Source organism: Marmota flaviventris, chromosome 3 (assembly GCF_047511675.1).
Source record: "Marmota flaviventris isolate mMarFla1 chromosome 3, mMarFla1.hap1, whole genome shotgun sequence".
NCBI classification, from domain to species: Eukaryota; Metazoa; Chordata; class Mammalia; order Rodentia; family Sciuridae; genus Marmota; species Marmota flaviventris.
In genome coordinates this window covers 54251787-54279722 of record NC_092500.1, presented here as the reverse complement: position 1 = coordinate 54279722, position 27936 = coordinate 54251787, and the positions used below count along the sequence as shown (strand labels likewise).

At 31.6% G+C, this 27936-nt stretch overlaps 1 protein-coding gene across 6 annotated transcripts in view; it reads left to right on the top strand.

Moving 5' to 3' along the window:
- The window catches only part of Usp15 (ubiquitin specific peptidase 15), a 122470-nt gene that overhangs the window by 79700 nt on the left and 14834 nt on the right, over positions 1–27936 (top strand). For 2 of the 6 annotated variants that reach the window (XM_027925817.3, XM_027925808.3), the window contains 3 exons: positions 21081–21254; positions 24043–24201; positions 24279–24503. In XM_027925817.3, coding sequence (XP_027781618.1) covers positions 21081–21254; positions 24043–24201; positions 24279–24503 — 558 coding nt within the window. Of the gene's footprint in view, positions 1–3775; positions 3840–13239; positions 13318–14391; positions 14537–21080; positions 21255–24042; positions 24202–24278; positions 24504–27936 lie in introns of those variants that run through there. The other 4 variants (XM_027925824.3, XR_011707062.1, XM_071609708.1 and 1 more) reach the window with 4 other exon arrangements.

Below are 27936 nucleotides of genomic sequence, written 5' to 3'. Positions count from 1 at the left end.
AACAGAAAGCTTAGGCTCTCTAAGGAAAAAAGTAAACTAGTGAGATCTCTCTCTTCAGTAGAAGTCTAATGCTTTTTTTTTTCCCTTGTCACCTCCTGTCCCTGCCCTTAACCTTAATGGGAAATTTTTAAAATGGGAAATTTTTGTGGACCTTTTCTATACATATTTTAACAAATCACTTTGCCTTCAATATCTTTTAATTTGGGGATGTATGAAATTACTGCCTTTATCCCCACCCCACCCCATTTTCATGTCACTTCCCTTTTCTTTCTATTCTATACCCCCTTCTGACTTAATTTGTTAAATTTGTACTTTGATTGTAAAGTAATAAAAGATGTATTTTAATATCACTGTCACTGTGTGTAAAATTAGGGATAGTTATTCCATTCCCCTTTTACAGATAAAATTCTATGTTTAAAAAAGCCTAGGATAATGGTAAACTGACTATTCTTGATATTTGAATTTTAACCTTTTCTTGTAAATCTTTTTGGTGAATTCTGAATTTTTAGTTTTAAGTCTGAATATTTTATTCTACTCACATTTTAATATTGAATCTCCTCTGCATAGGAATCAACCTTCAAATATGTAGATAACATGTAGATCAAGAATTGATGACATTAAACACATCTTTAAGTGAATTATTTTGTACATTGTCATTAATCCAGTTGTCTCCTAAATTAACCATTGTCTTTATAGCATTCTTGGAAAATTAAAATTTAACTGGGGTAACTGTAGGCCAGGAGTAACCTTTTAGAAACTTGGGAGAAGGGGGAGACCTAATTAGTAATTTTCTGATTTCATTGTATAGAATTGAGCCACTCACAAAATAGCATATCTGTTTAAGTGGATATAATATAGATTAGTAAACTCTTCTTTAAATCTTCTTTGAATGAGTAATACTGTTTATTCCTTAATGTGAATTAGTTTATTTAAAATTATTTTTCTAGTATTCCTGTTCTAGCTAAACAAAATAAGTTTTTTTGTTTGTTTTTTCTGGAAGTTAAGAAGGGGGAAACTCATCTGAGAAGACCACGCTAAAATTATTATTATCCTGATAGCTCTTTAGATAACAAAAGTAAAATACTGAGTACTAAACTTTCAGAGAAAGGGACAGAACAGGCTTATTATAATTTGGTTTGTGTTTGGACTACCCTCCCTGGCCATAAAAATCCTTTCATATAATCTCTGGAAAGTACTTTATACAAAATGTGGTTGCACCAGTACCAGAAAACCTTCTTTTAGGGTCCCAAAGTCATGTAATTTTTATATAACTCTTTACTCTCACAATAGCAAAATTACTTTGACTCCTGAGGCTTGATATTAGCTTGATGTTTTGTTTTGATAATCTGGTATAGAAAATCGATCTCAGTGCTTTTTCATTAAGATTAAGAAAATATTTTTACAACATAGACAATAGAAATTTGAGTCTATCAGAAGAGAACCAGAGTGTTCAAGCTAATCAATCATGGGAGGCTCTGGCCAGCCTTCAAATTAAATTCCTTATAAGGCAATAATGCTCTCTAGTTTCCTGTGCCTTTAACATAGTCTGTTTAGTTAATTTCCGTATGATTAACTGCAGTTTTTCAAAATGGGTATTAAAATTAAATCATCTAATCAAGCAAGGGAGCTAGATTTAGCATTTGAATAGCTTTCTTATATGCTGTGTTTAAGGTGTAAGAAACTTCATTTTATTCATTTTTGCTTCTGTTCAAAGCTATTTTATTACAATAAATTTACAGATCTACCACTTTCCCTGTCAATATTTTTCACCATCCTATCTTCCATTTTAATTGAGACATAGACACAAGAGTGATGTTTGTAATTTTTATGATAGTAATCATAAAGATTTTTTATGAAAACTTAAGCACTCATTATTTTAAGCAGTGAATATTATTTCATGTCTGTATCTTTCAGAAACTATACTTTCTCTAAAATAAAATTCTGCAGACAAGTCAGAGAAGAAAAAAGTGACTTTTGTTTTGCTGCTTTTGACTTTTAATACAAATTGAGAATTAGGAAAGCTAGGACTTTAGTTTTGTTTTCTTTAAAATGCTATGGTTTTAAATTGATTTAGACATCAGCTCTCAAGCTGAAAATTCATTGTAAAAGGAAATACAAAATAATGATATTCCTCTGCTTCACAAACATCCATGTTCATAGGTCCATAGATGAGAAGACTAAGAGATAACTAATAAAATAGATTTTATCAATAATTGTTTTCAAATACCGTTACTCAATTATGCTTTTTCCAAGTTTTCTTGTAATTTCTTTAAAATTGAATACATTCATGAGCTTCTAAAAATAGTATAAAATAACATTTCTACTGATAGTGTATTTTAGTATAACCACTTAAAATAATTCAGTGAACCTAAAAAGTGTGAGTTGTCACTTTAGTACATCAGCTGGTCTGATATATCTACAAAAAATGGTATGTGTGAATAGCATACCAATTTTGTATGTGTTTGAGAATGAGTGATGCTTAGTCCATTAGTCGCTTTGAGATAGTGAAATCATTTAGTCACCCATGACTGAAAACTAAGCTAAATGTCATGTAACATAATTGTTATTATTTAATTATATCAGTACTCAGTATTTCTCTGATGTAATAATGGTATGAATATTAACTTTTTTTAGTGGATAACGTATTGCCATGTAGTTTCAGTTTATTAAATTAACATTTATTTAACATCAAATATGTGAAATATTTTTGGACTTGTATCCTGACCTTTATGAATGTTATTATCTAGACATTGTGACTTTTAAACTTTTTGCTTTATAGCATCAAAACCTTTCTTTAACTTAAAGTTTAATTGTATCCCCAATATTTAAGCAGTGGTTCTAGTGAAATTGCTTTGGTTGGGTGGAGTTCCCAGAAGCCCATCTGCGTATCTTTATTTTCCTTAATTTAACGGCCCCAGAAACATTCTCATGGAATCCTAGGACTCTGAGGGACAGTTTGAAAACCAAAGTCTAGCTTTAAAAAATGAACAGAAAAACCACATAAAAAAATTACAAGTTAGAGCAGTCCTAAGAAGTTATATACCGGGATTGAAAACATGGATGTCCTGCTTATTAACTGTGTTGCCCTAGACAAGTTATTCCCCAACTCATTTTTGTCTTCAAATGATAAGAAAATAATAGTATCCATATTTTAGGAGTTTTGCAAGTGTTTAAGTGAGTTGTTAAATATAAAACTCATAGAATAGTGATTAGGTTGATACTATTTTTGTGTTAGTCTTTTTTTTTTTTTTAATTAAAAGAGTTAACCAGAATGACTCCTGAAATATTCTGTCTTCCATGGCCCCAACATTTGTTTTCCTTTTTTAATAATCTCTTATTCCATTTTGACTAGACCTTGTGAATGAGAAAAAGGAATTTGATGTACTTTTTTTTTTTTCCACTTAGTGTTGCTGCATTCATGGTTATTTATCATCTGCTCCATTTCTGAGCTGTGATAGTTTAGGTTTCCATAGGCAAACTGATAGACAAAGAATATAATAAAGTATAACTGTTTATTTATATGCAGTCTTCAGGGTGCTCCAAAATTCAAAATTCTTCAGTTCAGGTTATCCCAGAACTCAGCCTCTTGAGTAGTTACCACCATGTCCTGGAGGTACAAATAATATATTTAAAAAATAGTTTTCTAGTGCCCCAAATCTATTACTTCATCTAAAGAATGTCCAATTTTACAGTTTGCATTTTTGGAGGTAATTTGAATTAGCGTTAGTTCGGTAGATTCAGGAGCACTCCAACCCTTGTCTTTTTCATTGTCAAGGCCTACCTAGGAGGCTCATGATTGGCTTCCTGGAAGAAGCAGCTCTTCAGATGGATTTGAAGCAAGGGAATGATATGGTCTTTTCCACTGGAAAGCAGCACAGCGTAAGATGGTTGTTTTAAAACTCTTTACTTGACAGGGCCCCTTAAATAGATTGTAGGAAGTCATTGAGAAAAGTGAAACTAATCAGGACTTGTTTATTATTCTTGTCATAAAATAGAAAATGAATCGAGATTCCAAGCATTTTAAAAGTTATCTTTTTTTCTGTGATTTGTTGAGTTAGAAAAAAATTTATTAAGTTTAGAGAATGTTAAGTAGAAAATTTGAAGTTCTTTGAAACACTTAAATTTAAGAAAATGAGTAATACTACACAGAAATAGCATTCTTAAAAAAAAAAAAACAACACTAGGTCTTTATTACATAGTAAAACTTAAAAAGTCCTTACTACAACTGTCATTTCTATGTTATACTACTTCATAGCTTGAATATGATTAAATATAACACTACCCTACTCTTACCTTGAGAACTTCTTTTTGCATTTATTGGAACACAAATTCTCAGAAGTCTACTTAGACAAATTAGCAACCTTATGTTAAAATACATATATATAGTTTCCATCAAAAAAAAAAAAAAACTTTGCCCCCTGAGTTATATGACAGTTTTTTTTTTTGTTTGTTTTAAGTTGAGGATCTTCTAGAGAATAATTTCTTTTGATAAACTGAGAATGTGGCTAACTAAAACTTCAAACTGTTTCTTTCCAGGCCAAGTGTTTAGTCTAATCCAGGATATTGTTTGAATTTCTTCCAAGTTATGTGCCAAATCTTGCATAGCAAACTATCATTTTAAAAAATGTTAATCAGGCTAAGAATATACTGGTAAAGCGCTTGCCTACATGCACCAATCCCTGAGTTCTTTCCCCAGTGCTACCAAAAACAAAAAAAAAAAGTGTCTCTGTGTGTATACACACGCACAGATATATTAAAAAATCTATTCAGTCATCTATCAGATGAAAAATCAAGTCTTCTTTCCATTTTTAAAAAAGCAAAAAAAAAAAAGTGGAGGGACAATCTTGCATTAGAGCCATTCGCTTTCTCAACATGGACATCAAAGAAGTATCCCTTCCATTTAGAAAGAAAGAAGTGGGTGACGAAGGAGAACCTGTATTCTCAGGCAGATTATTTTAGGAAAGAATTTGTATAGTATAGTTCTGTAGGAATTTAATATTTACAACTGGGAGAGAAATGGTAACTCTAAAAGAATGCCTTTGTAGTTACGTAACTTGGTTATTAGGGATTTCTTCTCATGAAAACATGCCTTTCTTAAATGGGGGAAGGAAATCGGATTCATCTGCTCTTTACCTTCTCATTTAATAAGTAGATCTCTCTAGGACTAATGCTTTTATTTTTCAATTAATACAGACTTTTAAGTATTTTTTCTGTCCCTCATTCTATGACAGGAAAATGACATGAGTGTAGATCACAGAGAAATAAGTTGTTTTAAGGATTTATAAATAATTGCATCCGCTTCTAACATACAAAATGGTTTTATATTACTCTGGCTAAAATTAAAAAAAGCCAACACCAAATAATAATATAGCTGGCCTTCCCTGGATTCAATCAACTGCAAATAGAAAAAAAAAATTTTAACACATCTATACCTAACTTATATAGACTTTTTTTCCTTTCACTATTCCCTAAATATAGTATAACAACTATTTATATGGCATTTATGTTATATTAAGTATTATAAGTAATCTAGACATGATTTAGAATATAAGAATGTGCATAGGTTATATGCAAATACAGCACCATTTTATGAGACTTGAGCATCTGCAATTTTGATATCCATAAATATCAAGAAATGAGTATATACTTATTAGATAGTATTATAGTGATCACATCTTACAATACACATCTTGTATTGATTGTGATAATTATTATTTTAGTAAAACATAAGGAAAAACCTAAGAAATGTCAGTCAGTGATGTATAGTGAGAGCTCAGTATTTACCTCCCCACCACAAGAAAAGAAAGGAAAACTGGTTCCAGTTTTACTTCTGTTACTTAAATCACACAGCTCATTTTCTTAATTAAAATAATACATCCTCATTTACTAAATGTATATTAATATCATTCAACACTTTTTTGATTGGAAGATTCTAAAGTGTTTCGGTTTTATATTCTAAATTATAAATTGGTATGATTGAATGGTCACTAGAAAATTTAGGAGATTGGACTGAAATATTCTTGAAAGAATGAAAGTTATGCCAGATCTCTCTTGGAGCTTGTTTTGATGTCCATTGCCTATTTCTTTTAAAAGTATACTTTTAAATTGTAGCCAGTCAAAACTGTGCTTATTAAAGGCTCTTTTCTACTGAATTTTGTTTCTTTTAAGACAGTTGATCTTGAGATCATCTTTCTGTTTTAGTTTATAAGTAGAAATAGTTTTATGATTATGCTTTTTTTAACATGATCAACTTTCTAGGTGTCATTGTCACTTTCATAGTAAATGTTTTTTTAAGTTTAGTATTCTGTTAGTTAAGAAACATTGCAAAATATTATTATTCACTTTTTTTACAGTGATTTATAAACAAAACTATTTGGGACAGGAAAGTGTTAATGGTTGCTGAAACCATTGTAAATGGTAATATCTAAATTACTAGCTATAATACCCTTATTAAAACATGTAGCCCAGTGTTGAAGTTGTAGTCTCTGATAATAGCAGTATCCTTTTTTGCATAGTACAAGCTGTTTTTCATATCATTTTTAGTTTTTTAACTTTCTCTTTTCAGAGGTCTGTGATTTAGGGCCTAAGCATGCCTATTTCACTAATAAAGAAATTGAGGCAAGGAATGTTCAAGTGACTTTCCAGTTACTAAGATAACTTAATAAATTGAAATTGAGTTGTTATTCAGAACATTCTGAGATAATGTATTTTTTTCAAATTATGCTAATCAACTGTTAAGAAATGCTTTAAATACATTTTATTTTATGGTGGTAAAATATACAAAGAAAATTTACCATTTGAACCATTTTAAATGTATAGTTTAGTATATTCACATTGTTACACAACCATTAAAAATAAGTTTTTTAGTTGTTTTTGTTGTGCTAGGAATTGAACCCAGAGCCTTGTGCATGGTAGGCAAGTGCTCTACTGCTAAGTTATATCCCCAGCACTTGTTAAAAATGCTTTTGAGGCCGGGCATGGTGGCACACACCTATAATCCCAGTGGCTCTGGAGGCTGAGGCAGGAAGATTGCAAATTCAAAGCCAGTCTCAGCAAGGGTGAGGCACTAAGCAACTCAGTGAGACCCTGTCTCTAAATAAAATACAAAATAGGGCTGGGGTTGTGGCTCAGTGACTAACGACCCCTGAGTTCAGTCCCTGGCCACCCTCTGCCACCAAAAAAAAAAAAAAGCTTTTGAGGTGAGGATTAAACCCAATAGAATAGTGTTTGCCTGACTTACATGAGACCCTGGGTTCAATACCTAGGACCACCAAATAATTTTTAAAACCACCCCCCAAAAAAGTTTTTATATTTATGCCAAGAGAATGGTCTCTATATTTCATGATACTCCCATAAAATAGCGTTATTGTTTGGTTACAGCTCATGAATTCCCTTAAGAAGTTATACAAACACTTATTTATTTAATGGTAATAATGTTCAAAATAGTTCAAGTACTCCTTTTTGAAATTGTTTCATTCTTCTGAACATCACTGGTAGGTATTTTTCCTTCTTGAATAAGTTGGTTTTCAAAACTAGAAATTATTGAGAATATTATATTTGGAATATTGTAGGTAATCAAGCTAAATAATTTTTCCACTAAGATACACTTGTGATGTTGTTCATTTACTCAGCAAATATTTCTTGAGGCCCTACTAAGTGTCTTTTTCACTCTGAGCACAAATTACAACATCATGAACAAAGCAGTTTCTATTTCCACAGAGTTTACAGTCTAGCAGGAGAGATAAGCATTAAATTAATCATAATTGCATTAGGCATCAAGAAGAGGAAACAATGGAATGCTGTGAGTGAATCACAAGAGCCCAGAAAACACCTAATTTACACTGGGCATCTTACTCAGCAGAAGTAACATTTGAGTTGGGCATAGTGGCACACACCTATAATGCCAGCAACTTGGGACACTGAAACAGGAGACTTGCAAGTTCAAAGCCAGCCTGAACAACTTAGCAAGGCCCTATCTCAAAATAAAAAGTAAAAAGGGATGGGGAGGGCTGGGGTGGGTTGTGGCTCAGCGGTAGAGCGCTCACCTAGCACGTGCGAGGTGCTAGGTTTAATCCTCAGCACCAAATAAAAAATAAATAAATAAACAATATAAAGGTATTGTGTCCAACTACAACTGAAAAAAAAAGGTGGGCTGGGGATATGGCTCAGTAGTTAAGTACCCCTGGGGTTCATCTGAGCTATGACCAAGGAATAGGTAAATTTGGCAGGTGAGAATTAAAAATGATATAAAAAGTGCTCTAGGAAGGGCCAGTTTGAGTAACGTATAAAATGACAAAAGGAGAATAGGACAAATTAAATTTGAAGATATAGGCCAAAGCCAGAGCATACAAGGAGAATTTAGATTTTAATGCATTATAAGGGTATTGAATATTTCAGGGTACCATTATCTTACCTAGATTACTGCAGTTATCTTAGCTGGGTTGTTTGGGGGATTTTTGTTTTGTTTTATTTGCTTTTACCTTTAATTCCTGTAGTTTGTCCCTTAAAAGAACAGCCAGAGAGATCCTTTTCTGTTGTTATTGCTGACAACACTAAAAGCGGAAGCCTTAAAATAGTGGAAGGCCTTATAGGATCTGGCCCCCGATGTGTCTTATATCCTATTATTTTCCACCAAGCTCACTTCATTCTATCTTTACTGGCTTCTTCTACATGCCAAAAATATTCCTGCCTCAAGGTCTCTGATCTTGCAATTTCCTATACCTGTGATGGTATTTCTCTAAATATTTATTTATAGCTTTACTTTCTTATTTTTGTTAGATATTTATTACCAGTCAGATTCTTCTCCATTCACCCTATCAAAAAAAAAAAGAAAGAAAGAAAGAAAGAAAAACGGGTAACTGCCCTTTCCACATTCCATTCAGCACTCATCACCTACTGACATGCTTTTCTTATATTTGTCTTTTTTCTTTCTGTCTCCCTCTACTCCCAACACACATACACACACACACACACACACACACACACACACACACAAGCTCCATGGGTACAGGGATTTTGTGTTAGTTACTACTATAGCTTCATTACCTAGAATAACACTTGGCATTAAAAAAAAAAAACTCAAATTAATGAAAGGTGAAGTTTCTAGTTTCTGTCTTATACATCATGATGATGGATATAACCATTTAGCAAAATCAGGGTAGTGGGAAAGGAGACATGGTAGGAGGACTAGATTCAGGGTGGGGAGAAGATATGAATTGATTTTTGGCATGTCTGTTTTGTGTTGCCTATGAACCATCTAAGTAGCTAGATCAGAGGTAGGTGAATATTCTTGTATGGAATATAGATCAGAGCCTAGGCTGGAAAAAAAGAAATATGTTATTATAGGTGGTATTTGAAATCATGGAAATGAATGTATCTAAATGAGGAGGTCTGTGAAATAGAGGTTCTAGAACTAAGCCCTGTAATGCAACATTTTAACCGAGAGAAGACACTGAATGTTGAAGTAGGAGAAAAGAAAGATTATGGATGTCATTTCTAGATACTGCAGTGACTTCCATTATCTCCAAAATATGAGACCAGATCATCAGCTAAGAATTGAAAGGGGAAGATTGCTCAACAATATTGAGATCTCATTTGAGATTGGGAAATATCAGTTTAGAATGATACGGATTTATTCACTTAAGATTTTCTCCAGCACTGTTTACATGGTGCATGAAATAGAAAACTGAGTTCATCTAGGGTTGGACAGAGAAAAGGGGAAAAGGATTGCTCTTAAATCAACTAATGTTCTTGTTTTATATATTTAGCTGACCCAACAAATATCCACTGAATCTCTACTATGTACCCAACATTGTTTTAGACAATGATAAAAAGAGAGTGGCCATCCTTTAGAAGTTCATAAACTAGTGAATGAAATAGACATAAAAACAAACAAGATATGATAGCATGAGTAGCAAAATGTTATGGAGGCAAAGAGAGCCATTCGGAAATAAGTGAGGCTTCACCAAAGTGACGTTTGAATTGAGTTTTAATTTTATTTGGTGGAGTATGTAACTATCCATTATGACTTATATTTTATTCATCTGATCATAAAATAGCAGAGAATTACCAGAAATACAAACTATATCGTTATAGCTTATGTATGTTTCTACATATTTTTTACCATAGAAATCTATACATAAGAAATCTGTTTTATCAAAGTAAAAACATTGTTCATACATTCAATAAATACATACTTAAACTTCCTACATGTTAACTGTTGATGCTTTTTCATGTATGCAAGCTCTAAAAAGAGGTGTACCTAAAATATTTTGAGCTATATGTAATGCTTATTCATAATGCTTCGCTTACCAGGTTTCGTATATACCAGACAATACTGCCTCACTTGCATACTAGATTTGATATATAATTGATGCATTATGAATAATGCCTAGGGCTTTTTAAAGTATAATATGCTTTACCAGGAGAAATCAATCTTTTTAAAATAAATTTCTGACAAAAATATTACTAGTAATTAAGTTAAAAAAATACTTTGAGATTCCTCTTATGCTTAAATAGTATACAGTATATTGAGTATTGCACAAAAAATTTCTGTTGCCACATTTATATCACTGTCTTTCTGGAAGCTCCATTACCTTCCCCAAAACTTGTTCCGTTGTTGTTCATTCTTTGTTCCTTTAAATTCACATTTTTACTGCTCCTTTCAGCTTATATACATGTCTTTTTTAATAAATGAGGAGTGGTGCAAGGGGGATCCATGACCTTGTAAAGAATAGTCTGTGCTTTCTATCTGCTTTCTTATTTTTCTTCAATCCACATCTTATTTAAATCTATCAAGTGCCTAGCAGGATAGGTAAAAGCATGGATTTGAAATCAGACTGCTTGGATTCAAATCTTAGCTCTGTCATTGGCAAATTGTATGACATTGAATAAGAAACTTCCTAGTTTCTTCATCAGTAAAGTGAAAATTTAATTGTTTAAGAAGTGCTTGATGCATAGTAAACAGTATATAAATATCAACTCATGTTGTCATTGTGATATTATACCACTCCATAGAAATTTTGAAAAGGTCACTCTTGACCTCCTTGTTTGCTAGGTTTTCTGTAGCCCCTTTACCTTTGAGAATTTGACGTCCATTTTTACACTGGCAAATCCTGAAGCTGTCTCATCCATAATTCTCCCTCCTCAGTTTCCCTCTAGTATGAATCTTTTAAATGGACATTGTTACAGATATAACCTACAAATAACTCAAACATGTTTACTAAAACTAGTTCCAGTCCTCTTTATTTCTTATACTTACTCTTGTAACTACAATTGTCCACCCAGTAACCCACGTTAAAACATGAGATTTATCCAAAGTTCTTTTCACTCTTAAATAGCAGTTATATCCATTGTTTCCTCCAACAGGACATTATTCCAATACTCAGCATTTTTAAGGTGAACTATAAAAATATATGCCAAGTCATTCCTGTTGCATTATTTATCCTCTTCCGGCCCATTTAGTACACTGCTTCCAAATACATTGTTTTGAAAAGAAAATATGATTATAATATGTTTAAAGTTTGTTTACCATCCTCTGAAGGATAAAATTCATACCAGATCCTGATTTCTTTTTTACCCAAAATTACTTTCAATTCTTAGAACTCATTAAGTTTCAAAACTCTTTGCACATATTATTACCTCTTCTTTAGTTGTCTTTCCTATACTTCCCCCTTTTCTTCTATCCCTTCCTCCTAGACAAAATATCCATTACACAGAATCATGAAAGTAAAAGCTGTCTTTGGTTTTTTATATCCCCTATATTTAGTATAATGCCTGATGTATATTAGGACATTGTTTCTCATGATTTGCCTGTGGATTTCCCAGTGTTGATCAAATGAAATAACTATAGAAATTGAAAATGGTTAAAATTTTCTATAGCAATCTGTTAGAGCAATTTTATAGCTATTAAATCTAATAATAAAAATCAGACTTGGCTTTTGTATATTGTTTTTTAGTTTTAATTTTTCTACTGGTTTGTACACAAAAGTACCAATCTTTGATTAAGTAATTAAAAAAAAATTAGTCCTTCCAACATAAATGTTTTGAGAAACACTAATTAGAAAAATTATTACCAGAAATGTTTGGAATTCAACCTGTACCAGATTTATGATATTTTTAGAGCTGCCTAAACTCCAAAAGAACTCAATAATTTAAAAAAGAATTAAAGTATGTAATAAACAACTAAAAACTGAAACTTCTTGCAACTGAAAAAAATACCAACATAGAAAGTCCAAGAAATCTGATAATACTTGGATTGGGTCACCATGTTAGTCATAATTTGACAGGTCATACCAGCACTGCAATAAAAATAGTTCCTTGAATAATTTTACAGTGAATCATATGAGAAAATCCTTTTAGAACATATTTTATATACTTTCAGAGGCTTTTGAAATAATGATCTTTTCTTAATAAATACTTGTTGAGTGATTAGGTAAATTTGAAGTTTTTAGATTATGAAAATAGACATCTTCATAGTTCATGCTATCACATGATGTTTAAATTTCTATTTCACTTCAGCTTAATTATTATCAGTTATGGGCCTAGTGTAATGAAATGACAAAGAAATATATGGCTTGGTTATTTAGAGTGTAATAAGTCAGTAAAACTTAAAAAAATTCTGCTGCCCCTTCTTATATGCCCTTGCAAGAGAATTAAAGATTAATAAATCATATAATTCTTAATATTCAGTTACTTGAAAACATTTTTTATTGAATATTATCTGCAAGGGATTGAATACCAATATTACGTACGTGTGTGTGCACGTGCGCATGTGTGTGTGCATGTGACTGTATGTATGGACACATAAAGAATCTTTTTCCCTTAAAACTTCTATCTTGCCTGCCAAAAAGTTAATATTGGCATTTATTTCATTGTGAGCCTGTTTTGAATTATTAATGGGCTAAGAGATGGTTTCTAAAATATTAAAATTATTTATAAACTTTAGTTTTTAAATATAGATGTAACTTAACATTGTTTCTTAATGTTGTTATAGAACCATTTGGTTTTAGCATGCTTTCCATAAAGTGAATACCTTAACATAAAATCAGTCATAGTCTGTTGCTAAAAAGTAAAAAAATAGTTTAAAAATCAGAATTGCTGTCATAGTCTAGTGGTCTAAAGCCTGATTTAAATACACCTTACCTGAAGCTTAGAGCTTTGTTGGTATAATAATAATTTATAGCCAGAACTTTCAAATTTATCTTTATCACAAAGGATCTTCTATCCAATTTCTTTCAGCTTTCAATATGAAAATCAGTGATCTTTACATAATCATGACGTTTTTAACAGGGACATCTATAGTTACAGGATTACAAGGTAATCTTTTTGACAAACTTAGAATTAGTTTTCCTCAATCCTATAGATGAGGGGGAAAGGATTGACATTTTTTTGCTAACCAACAAAGTGTATCCCATCATTTTTCGTATTTCCCAGAACTTTGATAATAATTCTTCATTGAATTCAAGTAACATATAAAGAAGATATATCATAGAATTTGAAGGAAGGGGAAACAGTGGGACTTTTAATTTTATTCATGTTGTTAAACCTAGGGAATGAGTAATTAAATAAAAATGATAGAACAGCATCTAGAGTATGTAGTTCTTGATTTTACAAGTTAGTTATATAGAGAAGAAAACACAGCAAAAGTTTTTAAAAATAGATAAGAGGAAAATTATCTCCATCTTTTTAAAAAGCTCAAAGAATAGAAATGTAAATCAAGATAGAGCTATAATTTTGTTTACTCTCACAAAATATTTGGAGATCTTCAGAATTAATCTCAAATCTCATATGAGATTTGACTTTTCTAGAAAAAAAATAACAAAAAATAAGATCATTAAATTACCAGAAAGCTTATTTTTTAATCTATTTGATGATGGCACAGGCCTATATTTTAGTTCCATTGTGAAATCTTACATCAGACTTTCTAGTATCATCCACTGTTTTGGTTTGTTTTGTTTTGGTTTGATTGGTTTTTTTGAATTTTACAAAACTAATGCCAGTATCCCAATATTAATAGAATGCTTTTAAATTATGGCAGTACCTTTTCAGAATACTGATACTGTTCTCATGACAAATTGGAAAACAACAGGCAAATTTAAAAATTCTTTATCCGTCTAACCTTAAAATTCAGGGTGGAAAAACATATTTGAGGGTATTCTAAAATGACATTTACTGTGAATTACTTTAGGTTTTATTTTTTAAGTCATAAAAATAAGAATGAATCCCTTATTTTAGATTGGGTTTTTATTTTTACGTTTGGTCAGTTTGAAGGTGTAGCTATTTTTTAAAGGGTTGTGAGTGGCATTACATTTTTATCAGTTACAGAATGAGTTGCACAACTCAAAAACTTTAGGTAATCAAAAATTAAGTTTGTTTTCTTTCCTGTTCTAGTTACCGGTTTACTAAATAGTGAGCATACATGATCACTTGAGAATTGGGCTTCTGGAGCACCTGAACAGAAAGGGAGTGGTTCATATTCAGCATTACAAAAGACAACTTTCTCTTTTTGAAGGGGATTACTTTGGCTATTTTCCAGGTACTGGGGAAATTCCAGTTCGTTACAAGTTATGGGATGGCTATTAATTATTCATTTCCTAAAATATGTTGATTACAGACTTGAGATTTGGTTATATAGTAGGACTTTGTCTTCATCAGTTTAAAACAACAACAACAACAACAAAATCTACATTGAAGTTTATAGTGAAATACAAAATTGAGACTCTTACTTGTTACTTATTTTTTTAGAAATATCAATCTTAGTGATCAGAACATATATAGTAAAAGACTAAGTCTTTTACTTTCAAAAAGTAAGAACAGTAAGATTTGTGCATGTGTATGTGAAGAAAATATGTAAGATGCTTTGCATCTTCAAAGCAATTAAACAATGAAAGAAAATTATATTTCCCATATATATTAAAGTTTTAGGATGTTGGGTTAAGGAAGGAAGTTTGTAACTAGATAGTTTTTATGAAGAATTAATACTTTATGAACAATTTGAATGTTTATTATTTTTTAACAGTTCTTCAGGGTTGCAGTGGATGAAGGTGTGTATACATTTGAACCATAACAGCAGAATGTCTTTTGATGAGACATCTGATTATTTAAGAGAATTCTCTTTAGAATTTTCATGTCTAGTTCCAGGGTGAAGATTTTAGGGAAAAGAAAAAAAAACTGCATTTCAAAATATATTTTTTTAACTTATCTTTTACTTATACAGAGTTATCTTATAGTTTTTTATATATATATATATATACACACACACATATGTGGGGCATATACAGTAGTTATTTTCTTCTACTAGGGAAATCTCTCAGGTATTATTTGGACTATAGTTATTTTTGAACTTGTAGAATTTTGGTGTAGAGTTATAATGGGTCAATTTAGATGTCCTTTTTAGTCTGTTGTTTTCCCATTGCTTTCTTACTTGAGGAATGTTTCTTAGTCTCTCTACTGTACAAGTTTTCATTTACTCACACACTTTAATTGAGCTATGTGTCAGGTACTGTGCTAAATTCTGAGGTGTAAATTATAAGACATGGACTCTGCCGTATAAGTAAGTTGAAGGTGGTATAGTTTTAGCCCTGATGATGGAATATTAGTTTTTGTTTGTTTGGTTGCTGGTTTTTTGTTTTTTGAGGTGCTGAGGAACTTGTAACTTTGAGAAGATGCTAAAGTAAATTTAAAGAATTTTAAGTGTGAATTTCTTACAGGGGAAGAAATTTCTAAGGAGAGGAATGAATACATGTGAAGGTGCAGTCTTAATACATTAAGCTAAGGCATATATCTTAAGATTCATAATTCAAATACAAGGATAATCTTAAACTTGAAATTTATAATGTGAAATACATATATATTATAAAATGCATGTAGAGAAGAACCCCATAGCCACTTCAAAGAACAGATACGTAGCAGTCTCTTCTCACTAAATGATTAGCTTGCGCATACACCAACCATTCTTACCATTCTACGTAGATCAACAGCCTTTCATTCATAGTAGCTTATTTCCTGAACCTTACCTTTAGTCATTCTATCACAAATGCTAAATTAGTAAATTCCAAAAGCCTACCATCTACTAAACATGTAATTTCGTTTTTTAATCCCTAAATCTGCAAGTGCTCTTGCCAGTTTTGTACACAATAAACTTGCATTAAAAATACTTTACCTGGTTAATAGTACCTATTCATTAATAGAAATTTTTTACTTTTTAACTTTTGCATTGAGTTGGAATGTAGGTACAGAACCTTTTTATTCTGTCTGGTTACTGCTTTAATTGTAACATGCTGTTTGACAAAATGAGTTGAAATTTTAAGACCAACTCTAGGCACAAATAATGATAGAAACAAAATATGGCTTAAACATAAAAGCATTTTATGATCAGTCACATTGCTTTATAGGTAAAACTCATTTTATTAGAGTTGAAGTACAAGATTTAGTTCTCCCAAAGCACTGAGATTTTGACATTCATCTTTGTCAGAGAGTTGACTTCAGTAAATTAACAAGAGACATAGCTCCAAATAACATGAGACTAGTAGACATGTTTAAAACTCGGAAGTATTTACAAACATAGCATACTTACAGTGTATCCACAAACTAAATCATACTGTTTATATATTTATTTTTTATGACATATTTATACATACTCTCAGTTTTTGCTAAGAACAATTGTGTTGTTAAGAAAGGGTGAGTTTTGTTATTTTACAGACCAAGAAGCATTGAGAATAAGAGAGATATTCACATAGACACAACACATGTTAGATGACTTTTATATCATATCATTTAAAGTATCTTACAAACTAAAAGGAAAATGTCCTACATACAAAGGACTTTTAAAATATGTGTCTTTAAGAAAGGAAATTGTTTTAGGACAGTCTCATCTAATAGAAAATGATACTTGTATAGTAGAAAAGCTTAACTCTGATTATGGTTTTTATTATTGAACTGTATAGAAATTACTATTCTGTAAAGCACTGTGTTTTATGGCAGCCAGTCCAATTGTACAGTTTTCTTGCAGTAGTCAAAGATTTTCATCTTTTCAAGATAGCTTGCATAAAAAGGATTGAATAATGAGTTACATGAAGTATTACAAATCAAATTATATTATAAAAATATTTTAATAAACTGACTTTCTTCTTCCAGAATGGTGGTACTGATTACTAGTAGAACATCACCCGGGGCATGTAAATATTTTAGTTGTTTGATCTTTTTTCCAAATATGTCTTGAAATTTGTACCAAAAATTATAATGAAATTTTTAATATTTTAACTTCATCTTATGCTATTTCAAGAATTTATTCCTCATTTAGTGGTATTTTCAAAATGAGGGAGGAAAGCCTGACATCACCTTAGTTTTTAAATAAATAATTATGTGTTATATATATATACATATATATATATATATTTATACTGACTATTGAATTTCCATATTTATGTGTGTTTTTGCAAATTGTTAGAGAATTGTAGCTTGAGAGTTTCTTAAAACATTAAATTCCAGAAATAAGAGGCTTGTTTTGGCCCATTTAGGACTAAATAGCTAAAACATAGATACTAGTTATGGTATCTTCATAGGTAATTTGTATAATTACTTCTCATTAAAATTATTTTTGGCTGGGGTTGTGGCTCCATGGTAGAGCACTCGCCTAGCACACGTGAGGCACTGGGTTCGATACTTAGCACCACATAAAAATAAAATACAGTATTGTGTCCACCTACAACTAAAAAATAAAAAATAATTTGTGTTTCTTAAATAGTGTGTTAACAGTGAATCATAATCAGTTTCAAACTAACATGTGTCACTGTGAAAATAAATGCTAGTCTAAAAAGTCCAAATACAGAAGTTCATTGCAAAACAGATCATAGGTTAACTAAAGATCAAATAAAGAGTGGACGTTTTTAACATGCATTGCCCTTCTTTTGGTTTCATATTCAAGTACTTGGAGATTCTTTTTGAGATTACTCATTACAAGTAAATATATTTTTGCTGCATCTAGTAATATTTTATTTGAAAATAAATTATTGAGCAACTGAACCTAACATTGAAAGAAAAGAGTAAATCTGAGAAAATAAATGCATTAGTAAAAATAGGCCAAAACATTTTTATTAAGCACATATTTACTATACACATTCTAAGGGCCAAATGAAGTAGTGCTCAGTGCTAGAGGTGTAAATATAAAAGTTATTTTGGTACCTGCTTTCCTGGAGGCAGACCATTTGTCAGACCATTTTGTTTGTCTTTCCTTGTCAGACCATTTGACAAGACAGACAAACTAAAAATTAAAGCTATAGTTTATTATAAAATCAGTGCGGAAACATACAGGAAGAAACAAGTATTACGAAGGCTTCCCAGACACAATATCAGAATCTTGATGGATTGGTAAACATTAAGTAAGGCAAAAAAAGGTACATTTTCAGATAGCTAAAGTTGCAAACTTAGGATGCTTAGAGCTCAAGGAACCACAAGTAAACTAAAATAAGGCTCAATAAAGTGGAACAGAAAAGATATTGGCAAAAGATTGAGGGTACATAGGTGGGCAACAGACCCATTTAAGGATTTGGTATTCTAATCTGAAAGCAAGGAAAGCCATTAAACAATTTGTAGCAAGGAAGTAACTTGGTAAAAGATCATCCTTGGGCTGAGGTTGTAGCTCAGTGGTAGAGCACTTGCCTTGCACACGTGAGGTGCTGGGTTCGATCCTCAGCACCACATAAAAAAATGAACAAAATTATTAAAACAAATCACCCTTGATGATATATGAAAGCTAAAATAACTTTTTATCTTTGCAAGATAAGGATATATGTGAATAATTAAGTAAAAATAACTCAGGAATTATTTATATTTACACAACTTGGTTCTTTGAGATATTTGGTAAAACGTAAATTATGTTGTTATGATTGCATTAATAGATGGTAGTGGAATATGTTATATTCTTATCATAACTCTGAGCTGATCAAATATAAAGACTTGAAAACTAATTGATAATTGTTGGAAATTGCTATTCAATCTCCCTTCACTTAATTGTCTTTTAACATTGATCCTATCTGTGCTAATTCGGTGATATAAGATGGCATTTATGCTCTTTATAGCTGTATTCTAGATTGCCTGGACCTCCCTCTCCCAAAATGTTTTACACTAAAAGTTTTATACTGAATTTGGGTTTATAATTAAAAGAGGATATATAATAAAAAAGAAGAGAAAATTAAACTCCAGAGGAGTATGAGATAAGGAGAGGTGTTGAGATAAAAAAGAAATTAGAAAGGATAATATCCTTTCCCTTAGTTGCCTCCTACACTGTAGCCTACTTCTGTCTTCCTTTTGCTAATATAAATAAAAATTTTTACACTGAAAGTGATATGTAAATGATCTTAAACTGTATAGCCCATCCTAGATATTTTTAACTGTATAAAAATCTGATAATACAAATTTCATGGCACTATAAGTAGTTCTCCTTTTTGCCTTGAGATTAGGGGCTAGACTACTAATTTAGACAATATTATTCTTATAATATAGAAAATTCCTAAATAGATACTGTGATTACTTGAGTAAACATAAATTGATTTATAATTGGAACCACAAAATTAAGCTCCATAATTTACTTGAAAGACCTGAGTATAAGTTGAATAAGTTTATTTTACAGTTTTAGCTCAAAAAGATAGTTTATAATTCACAACATCTGAGTTATCAAAAAACCCCGCAGACTGAATCTTTCACCCTGAGTATATTTAATTTAATAGCAAGCACTCTTTGAAAAACTTTGAAAGTAAAATGTTTTACACTAAATGTTTTACACTGAATTTCCATTAATGTAAATCCAGGTTCTCATCAAACTGGGTCTTTACTATTTTACATGCAAGCAACTAGCTCCTTATGTAGCAATTTGTCATTTGACTCCAAGACAAATATTTTCCCTGCAGCAGGGGAAAAAGGAAAAAACTAATTACCTATATGGCTATATGTCTATAGCAGACACTGCATTTTTTAGGCATCTCATTAATTAAGTAGTAATATTTGTATTAAAATCAAATTATATGGTATCATCAGCTTAAAATTATTCCATCTTGAAATAAAATATTGTGGAAACTGAATTTTCATCTATTTTTAAAGAATATATTGTTTTATTTAGAATGGAAGAGAGTTGAAGAATTAAATTACTCACAGTTTTTATTTTGCCATAGAAGAAAACTGGATTGTATTAAAACAAGAACTGAAAAAAGTGAGAATACACTTACCCAGAGTCTACATAACTGAAATTTATTTTCTCAGTTTCAGCTAGTTTATACTATTCCTTATAAAGGTAGTTGGCCAGACGGAAGGCTTAAAGGCTGCTCTTTAATGATAAGTAACTAATAGTGGAAGCAGTAAATTTAGTCATCCCTCAGTATCAATGGTAATTGGTACCAAAATCCATGAATGCTCAAGTCCTTGATATAAAATGATGTATTATTTGCGTATAACCCATGCACATCCTTTCATATGTCTTAAATTATCTCTAGATTACATAAATTCCTGATATAAATGCTGTGTAAATTTCTGCTATATTGTAATGTTTAGGGAATACTGAAAAGAAAATAGTCTCTATATTCATTGTAGACACAATTTTTTCCCCAAGTATTTTTCTATCTATGTTGGTTGAATCTACAGATACAGAGAGCCAGCTAAACCTCTTTTTTTAAGTTAATTTCTTGCTTGCACTCTATCTTAGTTTTTACCTACTCGGGCTAATTTATAGGTTCCTGGGATGAGTAGACAATCCATAATTTCTACCAATCAAGTAAAAGAAGGAAAGAAAACTCTGAGCTTCTCTCCCAGTTAACAGGTAGTTTGCTGTGTTTAAAATTAATGCAGATTTCACAGCAACAAATATTAACATTTCATTTATTATAAATAATTTATTTGAAATTTGGGAAATGAATAGTTGAGTGCATCATTTCAGTGTTTATTTGAACAGTAACTTCTTAGTGCCAGAGACCATCTTATTTTTTTCTGATTGCTGTGGCAAACAATTTGTTTCCCTTTAATTTTAGCATGTTTTAAAAAAAGTGTGTGTATGGTTACTTTTACTTGAAAATATATTTTATTCTTTGCAGTGTTTGAGCAACACACCTCCACTTACTGAGTATTTCCTCAATGATAAGTATCAAGAAGAACTGAATTTTGACAATCCCTTAGGAATGAGAGGCGAAATAGCTAAATCATATGCTGAACTGATCAAGCAAATGTGGTCTGGAAAGTTTAGCTACGTCACCCCAAGAGCATTTAAGGTTAGTATGATAAATACATTCTCAACAAGAGTGATATCATCCCCAAGAGGGCAAAAACTAGTTCCTAGAAGAGAAGGATGAAAAATAGTAGCTATCACAATGATTTATAAGCCCTTCAAAGGAGTACAGTATGGATGGATGGATGGTTGGATGGATGGATGGATGGATAGATAGATCATCTGTGGTATAAAATTTCAGATGACAGAGTGGGTGATTAGTTTTCAGAAAGTCTAAAACAGATTTAGGAGGAGGGAATAATTTAAAAAGACTGAGAAAAACACTGGTATGATAGAATTACTACAGAGAAATAGCAGTGAGCATTTATTTGCATAGTTATTTTAGAATACATCTCTGAAAAATCTACATGACTATTTCATATTATACAACCTTAAAAAAATAAATTTGAACATTTCATTAAAGTCTAAGAACTCAAGAGTATTTCAATAGTCATTGCGAGTTTGAAAAATTAAAACTAGTCTGCAAAACAGTCACTAAATATGAATGTGCTTCCAATGTAATTCTTAAAGTCAAAGTTTATTCAAATTTGTGAATAGATTGCTTTTTAGAATCAGTAAAATTACAAATGATTTTTCATTCAAACAAGAATTAAATTAAAATTTGGCTTTATGTGTTAAAAAGTTTTCCTAATTAATTGTAATAGGAGTAGGATGAGAAAGTATGTATTTTTGAAGAATAAGCAATTATAATAAGCCATAATTTTTACAATCAACTTAAATGGTATTCATGTAGGACATGTACTAAGTAACCGTATACTACTTCCTAAAAAGTAAGAAGCGACTAACAAATCATGTACCCCTACATTTGGACAGACTAGTCTAGACAAACCATCTCAACACAACCCTCATTCCAATTAGTTTTGTTAGATTTTTTTTCCTCTTTAAATTTTATGTAAAAATGCAGGCTCTTGATATTTGACTTCTTTCATATTATGATTTATTTTTTTTATTTATTTTTAGTTTTAGGTGGACACAGTATCTTTATTTTATTTTTATGTGGTGCTGAGGATCAAACTCAGTGCCTCGTGCGTGCTAGGCGAGGGCTTTACCACTGAGCCACAACGCCAGCCCCTCATATTATGATTTATATTATTACATTTCTTTGTAGTCCAATCAAAAAATAGTATTACAAAACTAGGAAAATTGAACATAAATATTATTGTTATCTTTGTGAGATTCTTCCTCTTTTTACACACAGAAACTAAAAGATTTGTAGTTTTTTCCCCAGTGGACCCAAAGCAATATGTTACTAAATTTTTTAAGTCTTCAGTGTTTCCCAATTTTTTGTACAATATTTTATTATATGTTCTCCTTGTTCTTTTCTCATGTCAACATTTCTCTATTTTAGAGAGTAGTTATTTTCAAAATTCTTTTAGATGTATGATTATCTGTATGATAATAATAGCCAGAATAAAAACTTGTCTTTTATTGTCTGCCTGACAAACATTTACAGGAAGAGGCAATAGGAAAACCAAGAGCTAAAAATTAAAGAGTGCTGAAAACTCCTTTGACAAATAGTGAAATGGCAATTAGTAACAAATAAATATAGGACCCATAATGATCAATATACATTTTGGGGGGTTTTGTTTGTTTTTCATCTATACATTTTTTTAAGGAGTCCATGTTCTGTTCTGTTTTGGCCTAAATAAGCTTCATTGAGGACTGGGATTGTAGCTCAGGAATAGAGTGCTTGCCTAGCATAGGTGAGACTGGGTTCAATCCTCAGCACCACATTTAAAAAAAAAAGGTGAATAAAATAAAGGTTAAATTCTAAAAAAAATAAATAAGCAAGCTTCATTGAATGTATACTGGAATGCAGAACAAAATATATGTTCCTATTTTGTATATATACATTTTCATTATTCACAATAGTTATATTCCTTAAATTTATTGCAAACACTGAATAACCATACTAAACTGTTGCTACTAAGGAAAATATAGGTTTTGATTCTATCAAACCTTCTAGTTGTAACATTTTCACATTTTCACCAACCAACCAGTGTGTCATTTTGTTTTATGTGTATTTTAGTTTAAAGACCCTTATTTACCATGTGTGGTGGTGCATACCTGTAATTCCTATGGCTCATGAGGCTGAGGCAGGAGGATTGTGAATTCAAAGCCAGCCTCAGCAATTTAGGCCCTAAGCAATTCAGCAAGACCCTGTCTCTAAATAAAATATAAAAGGACTAGGGATGTTCACAGTGGTTGAGTGCCACTGGGTTCAATCACTGGTACTAAAAACAAAAAAAGGAAAAAAAAAAAAAAACTTGTTTAATATGTGTTGTTGATTCATTAGCATTGAATTCATAGCCAACAGCACTGTAACTTATGTCTGAAGGAAGCTTATCTAACTATGTTTTCTCCAAAAGGTACATCACAGCCTCCTTCTAGCCAACACTTCAGCACTTTGTATGGGGGGCTCTTTAGACACTGAAATAACCAGAAGACAGCACAGAAGTGTGAAAAAAAAAAAAGCACTAAATCAACTACAAAAAGACATTTGTTTATATAGTATGAGAGCTAAAACAAAAAGGGGAGAGGATCACTTTGTTTCCCAGCTGAGAATGTGCATGTTAGATGACTCAAATTTTTCACCTCTCTGAGGATATCCACAATGACTGCTAAAGTGTTTTAATTTTATTTGAGGGTTACAAATAAATTTTAGCAAGTAGGCAACTCATAGATATGGAGTCCATGAATAATAAGAATCAACTGTAGAATTTTAAAGGAATCCTGACTCTGCTGAGTTCATGGTTTTGTTTTTCTCACAGACACAGGTAGGACGTTTTGCACCCCAGTTCTCTGGATATCAACAGCAAGACTGTCAAGAACTATTAGCTTTCCTATTAGATGGACTACATGAAGATTTGAATAGAATTAGGAAAAAACCATATATACAATTGAAAGATGCTGATGGAAGGCCTGATAAAGTAAGTTTCATGATATTATTGTCTGCATTGTTGCAGTTCTATAATACCTCTATAACTTGTTCTTATTTTCTTTATAGGTGGTTGCTGAAGAAGCCTGGGAAAACCATTTAAAAAGAAACGATTCTATCATAGTAGATATATTTCATGGCCTTTTCAAATCAACTTTGGTTTGTCCTGAATGTGCTAAGATTTCAGTAACATTTGATCCTTTTTGTTACTTGACACTTCCATTGCCCATGAAAAAAGAACGTACCTTGGAAGTTTATTTAGTTAGAATGGATCCACTTACCAAACCTATGCAGGTAAGTAGTGATTATTTTCTGTACATTGTTACTTTTTATCAAATATTATAGTGTTGAGTACTATATAAAATTAGTTTTGAAGCTGGGCCTGGTGGTGTGTGCAATTTAGGAAGCTGAGGCAAGAGGATTATAAGTTCAAGGTCAGCCTGGGCAACTTGGAAGACCCTGTCTCAAAATAAAGTTTTGAAAAGGACTGGGGATGTAGCTCAGTGGTAAAGCACTTGACAAACATGTGCAAGGCCCTGGATTTAATCTCTAGTACTATATGTAAATTAAAAATTAGTGTTGAATCCTAAAGCACAGTTTAGTAATAATGTTTGTGTAGTGTAAATGTACTATAAGCTTAACACTTTGGAAATTAGTATAATTTTTAGAATCTTGAAAGGATGAAGGATGTCATGTAAAAGGTATTCTCAAAGACTTTTTCTCATCAAAGAAAACAGACATTGTTTTACAGTGTTGAAGAATATTAGCTTACAAAAGTGAGAAATGGAAATTTAGTTAGATTAAAATATTTGATTCAGTAATGTTCTAATCTTTAATACTTTATTTTATCACATATTGTTTATCCTATGCAAAATCACTGGTAGTAGGCATTAATGATCATGTTTGCTTGATTGCATAGTGTAGTGTTATAATTGGACTATTTTCTATTTTGTGAATAAAATCCTATATTTTCTCCCTTCTTTATCAGTGCTTTTCTGAGACTTGACCCCTCCCATCGAAAGTATTTCCTTTCTCTTCCTACCTCCCCTAAATTCTCTTAACAGCACTTAGCAAATTTTATTTTGACCTTTATTTGCTCTTGTTTTTCTTCCCTAGACCATAAGTTATTTGAAGATAGGAGACTTACAAATCTTGCTTTCGATGCTTAATTTGTGTATGTTAATGCAACAGTATACAAGCAAGGCATGGTGATACACACCTGTAATTCCAGCAACTCTAGGAGGCTGAGATAGGAGGACTCAAGTTCAAGACCAGCTTTTTAGCAGTTTAGCAAGGCCCTGAACAACTTAGAAAAAAATTTTAAAGGCTGATAATGTAGCTCAGTGTTAAAGTACCCCTGAGTTCAGTCCTCAGAATCCCTCCCCACCAAAAAAAAAGTATTCACAATGCTGTATTAGGCACAAACAGTATAAAGTTTTTGTTCACTAAACAAGGCAGATATGGTCCTACTTCAGAATATTGTTTTCTCTAAATCCTTAGAGTTCCAGCCAGGTAGCTCAACTTTGTTTGGTGCCTAATAGTCACAAAATCTATATGAAAGTTATGCTCTGAACAAAATTATGATTTTACCACTCAGGCAGGAAATTGAGTTTACTCTTAACAAGAAAAGGATATTTACAACATTCTGAAAAATAGTTCTTTCATTCAAGGTAACTGAAGTCTAGTTGTAACAAATAATACAATCCCATATATAAATTTCACCCTTTTTTTTCTGCTTCTTTATGTTTCCTTCATGAACTAATCAAATCTAGTGACTTTATATCAGTATTTTGTTAAGTAGTGCTGAGAACTTACCCTTATCTATAAGCAGGACCAACAAAGACCTGCTTTTACTTTTTACACTTTTTTTTGTGTTCATACTTGATAATAATATATTTTCTTTAGGTACTCTCTTATTCATTTGTTTGTAAATGCAGAATTGTCTACATTATTTTCAGTTCTATCAGTGTTAAACTATACCATTACCTCACTAGCTTGTAACTTTGCAAATACATGCCAATGGAGCAAAAGAATATGAAAAATTAGTAAAAATGTATTACAACAACAACAAAAATGTAGATGTTTTATTTATGTTCAGCACATTTGTTAAAGACAATACTTTTCCAGGCTAATATTATAAAATAATCTGTTATATAGTGACAGGTTACATTAAAGCTACACATTAGCCCTTAAGGTATATGGTGAATGTTCTTCTGTAATTTGGCTTTAAATCATTTTTCCAGCATTGTGAATTTCATTGAGTTACTTTTTTACTCACTTGGTGACCAAGAATATTAATTGTGGGAGTTAGGTCCACCATCAACACAGGAATTGGATTTGGGTGTTGTTTATGTTCTTTTTTAGAGGGATGGGGGTGGTATTTTTGTTGTTGTTGTCATTTTTTTCCTCTTAAACACAGCTTCCATACAAAGCGATATCCTCATTAACACTATGGTTTAATCAGCTGGTAAGGAAGTGAAATTAGCTAACATCCTGTTACTGAAGTTGATTTAGGTTATATTAGTAATCATATTGAGGATGTATTATATGTTGCTCTCATACTCTAAGGGGTTGGAAATATGAAAGTGTTTCTAATCCTACTTCTTAAGAAGAAGTCATAGAGTGTGAGAAGTAGTATGACAGTACCACAGGAGCTCACGGAAAGAATAATCTGCACAAACTGATATACGTGTGATGAATCATGAAGAATGATTAGATTTTAAGTAGGTAGCAGCTGGAAATGAAGATATTATAGGCCAAGAAATTGGCATGTACAAGGCCTGAAGACAAAAGAAGTCATGGCCCTACTTTTAAAATTTATAAGTAGCTAAAAATATGGTAAGCAGGAACTTTACCAGTGAGTATCACAAAGATGTTTGATACCATGATAGGAAATTTGGACTTCTTCCTAAAGCTAGGAAAGCTTTTAAAGGTTATTAAAAAACCTTTAAAAGCATAGAGATTATATGGCTATATTTGTGTTTGAGAAATAAGAATCTGGCTAGCACATAGATTAGATAGGAAAGACTTAGATCAGAACTATGAAGACCACAGATAAGAGGCTTTTGCAGTGTTCAGTTGACAAGGGCTTGAAGTTGTGTCAGTATGTCAGTTTGATTGTAAAACTAGTTTGAATGTAGGAAGTGAAAATGTGTAGATGTATTCAAAGATGATTTCACGTTTCCTGGACTAGAGAATTGAGAGCTTAATGGTGCTCTTTGTTTTAATGGGATGTATAAGAAGAATAAGTCTAAGAAGAAACCTTTTTAGTATTAAACATAATAACATAACCTATTAGTGTTGGATACATTGACTTCAAGATGCAGAAGGAATATTTAGATGGTGGTAATCTGATAGGCATTAAATTTATGTATTCACACTGGAGGAGAAAGACTGTGATTAAGATTTAAATTGAGTAGTGAGCTCTTTGAGAATGGTAGTCGGTGGTTTAAAAGGATGAGATCACTTAAGACTAGAGTGACTCTGATTTATCATCTAAACTAGAACTCTCCTGAAAATAAAAAGGGCCTTTGTTAATAATTATACTAGGATAAGAGTCTAATCCAGGACTGGCCAAAGCAAATGGAGATATATTGTCATTAGTCTAAAAAGTGTATATAGAATCAAGGAGAGGTCGAAGAACAAAATTTTAAAGAACAATATGGAGGGGCTGGACTGTAGCTTAGTGGCAGAACGCTTGCCTAGCATGCATGAGGCACTGGGTTCA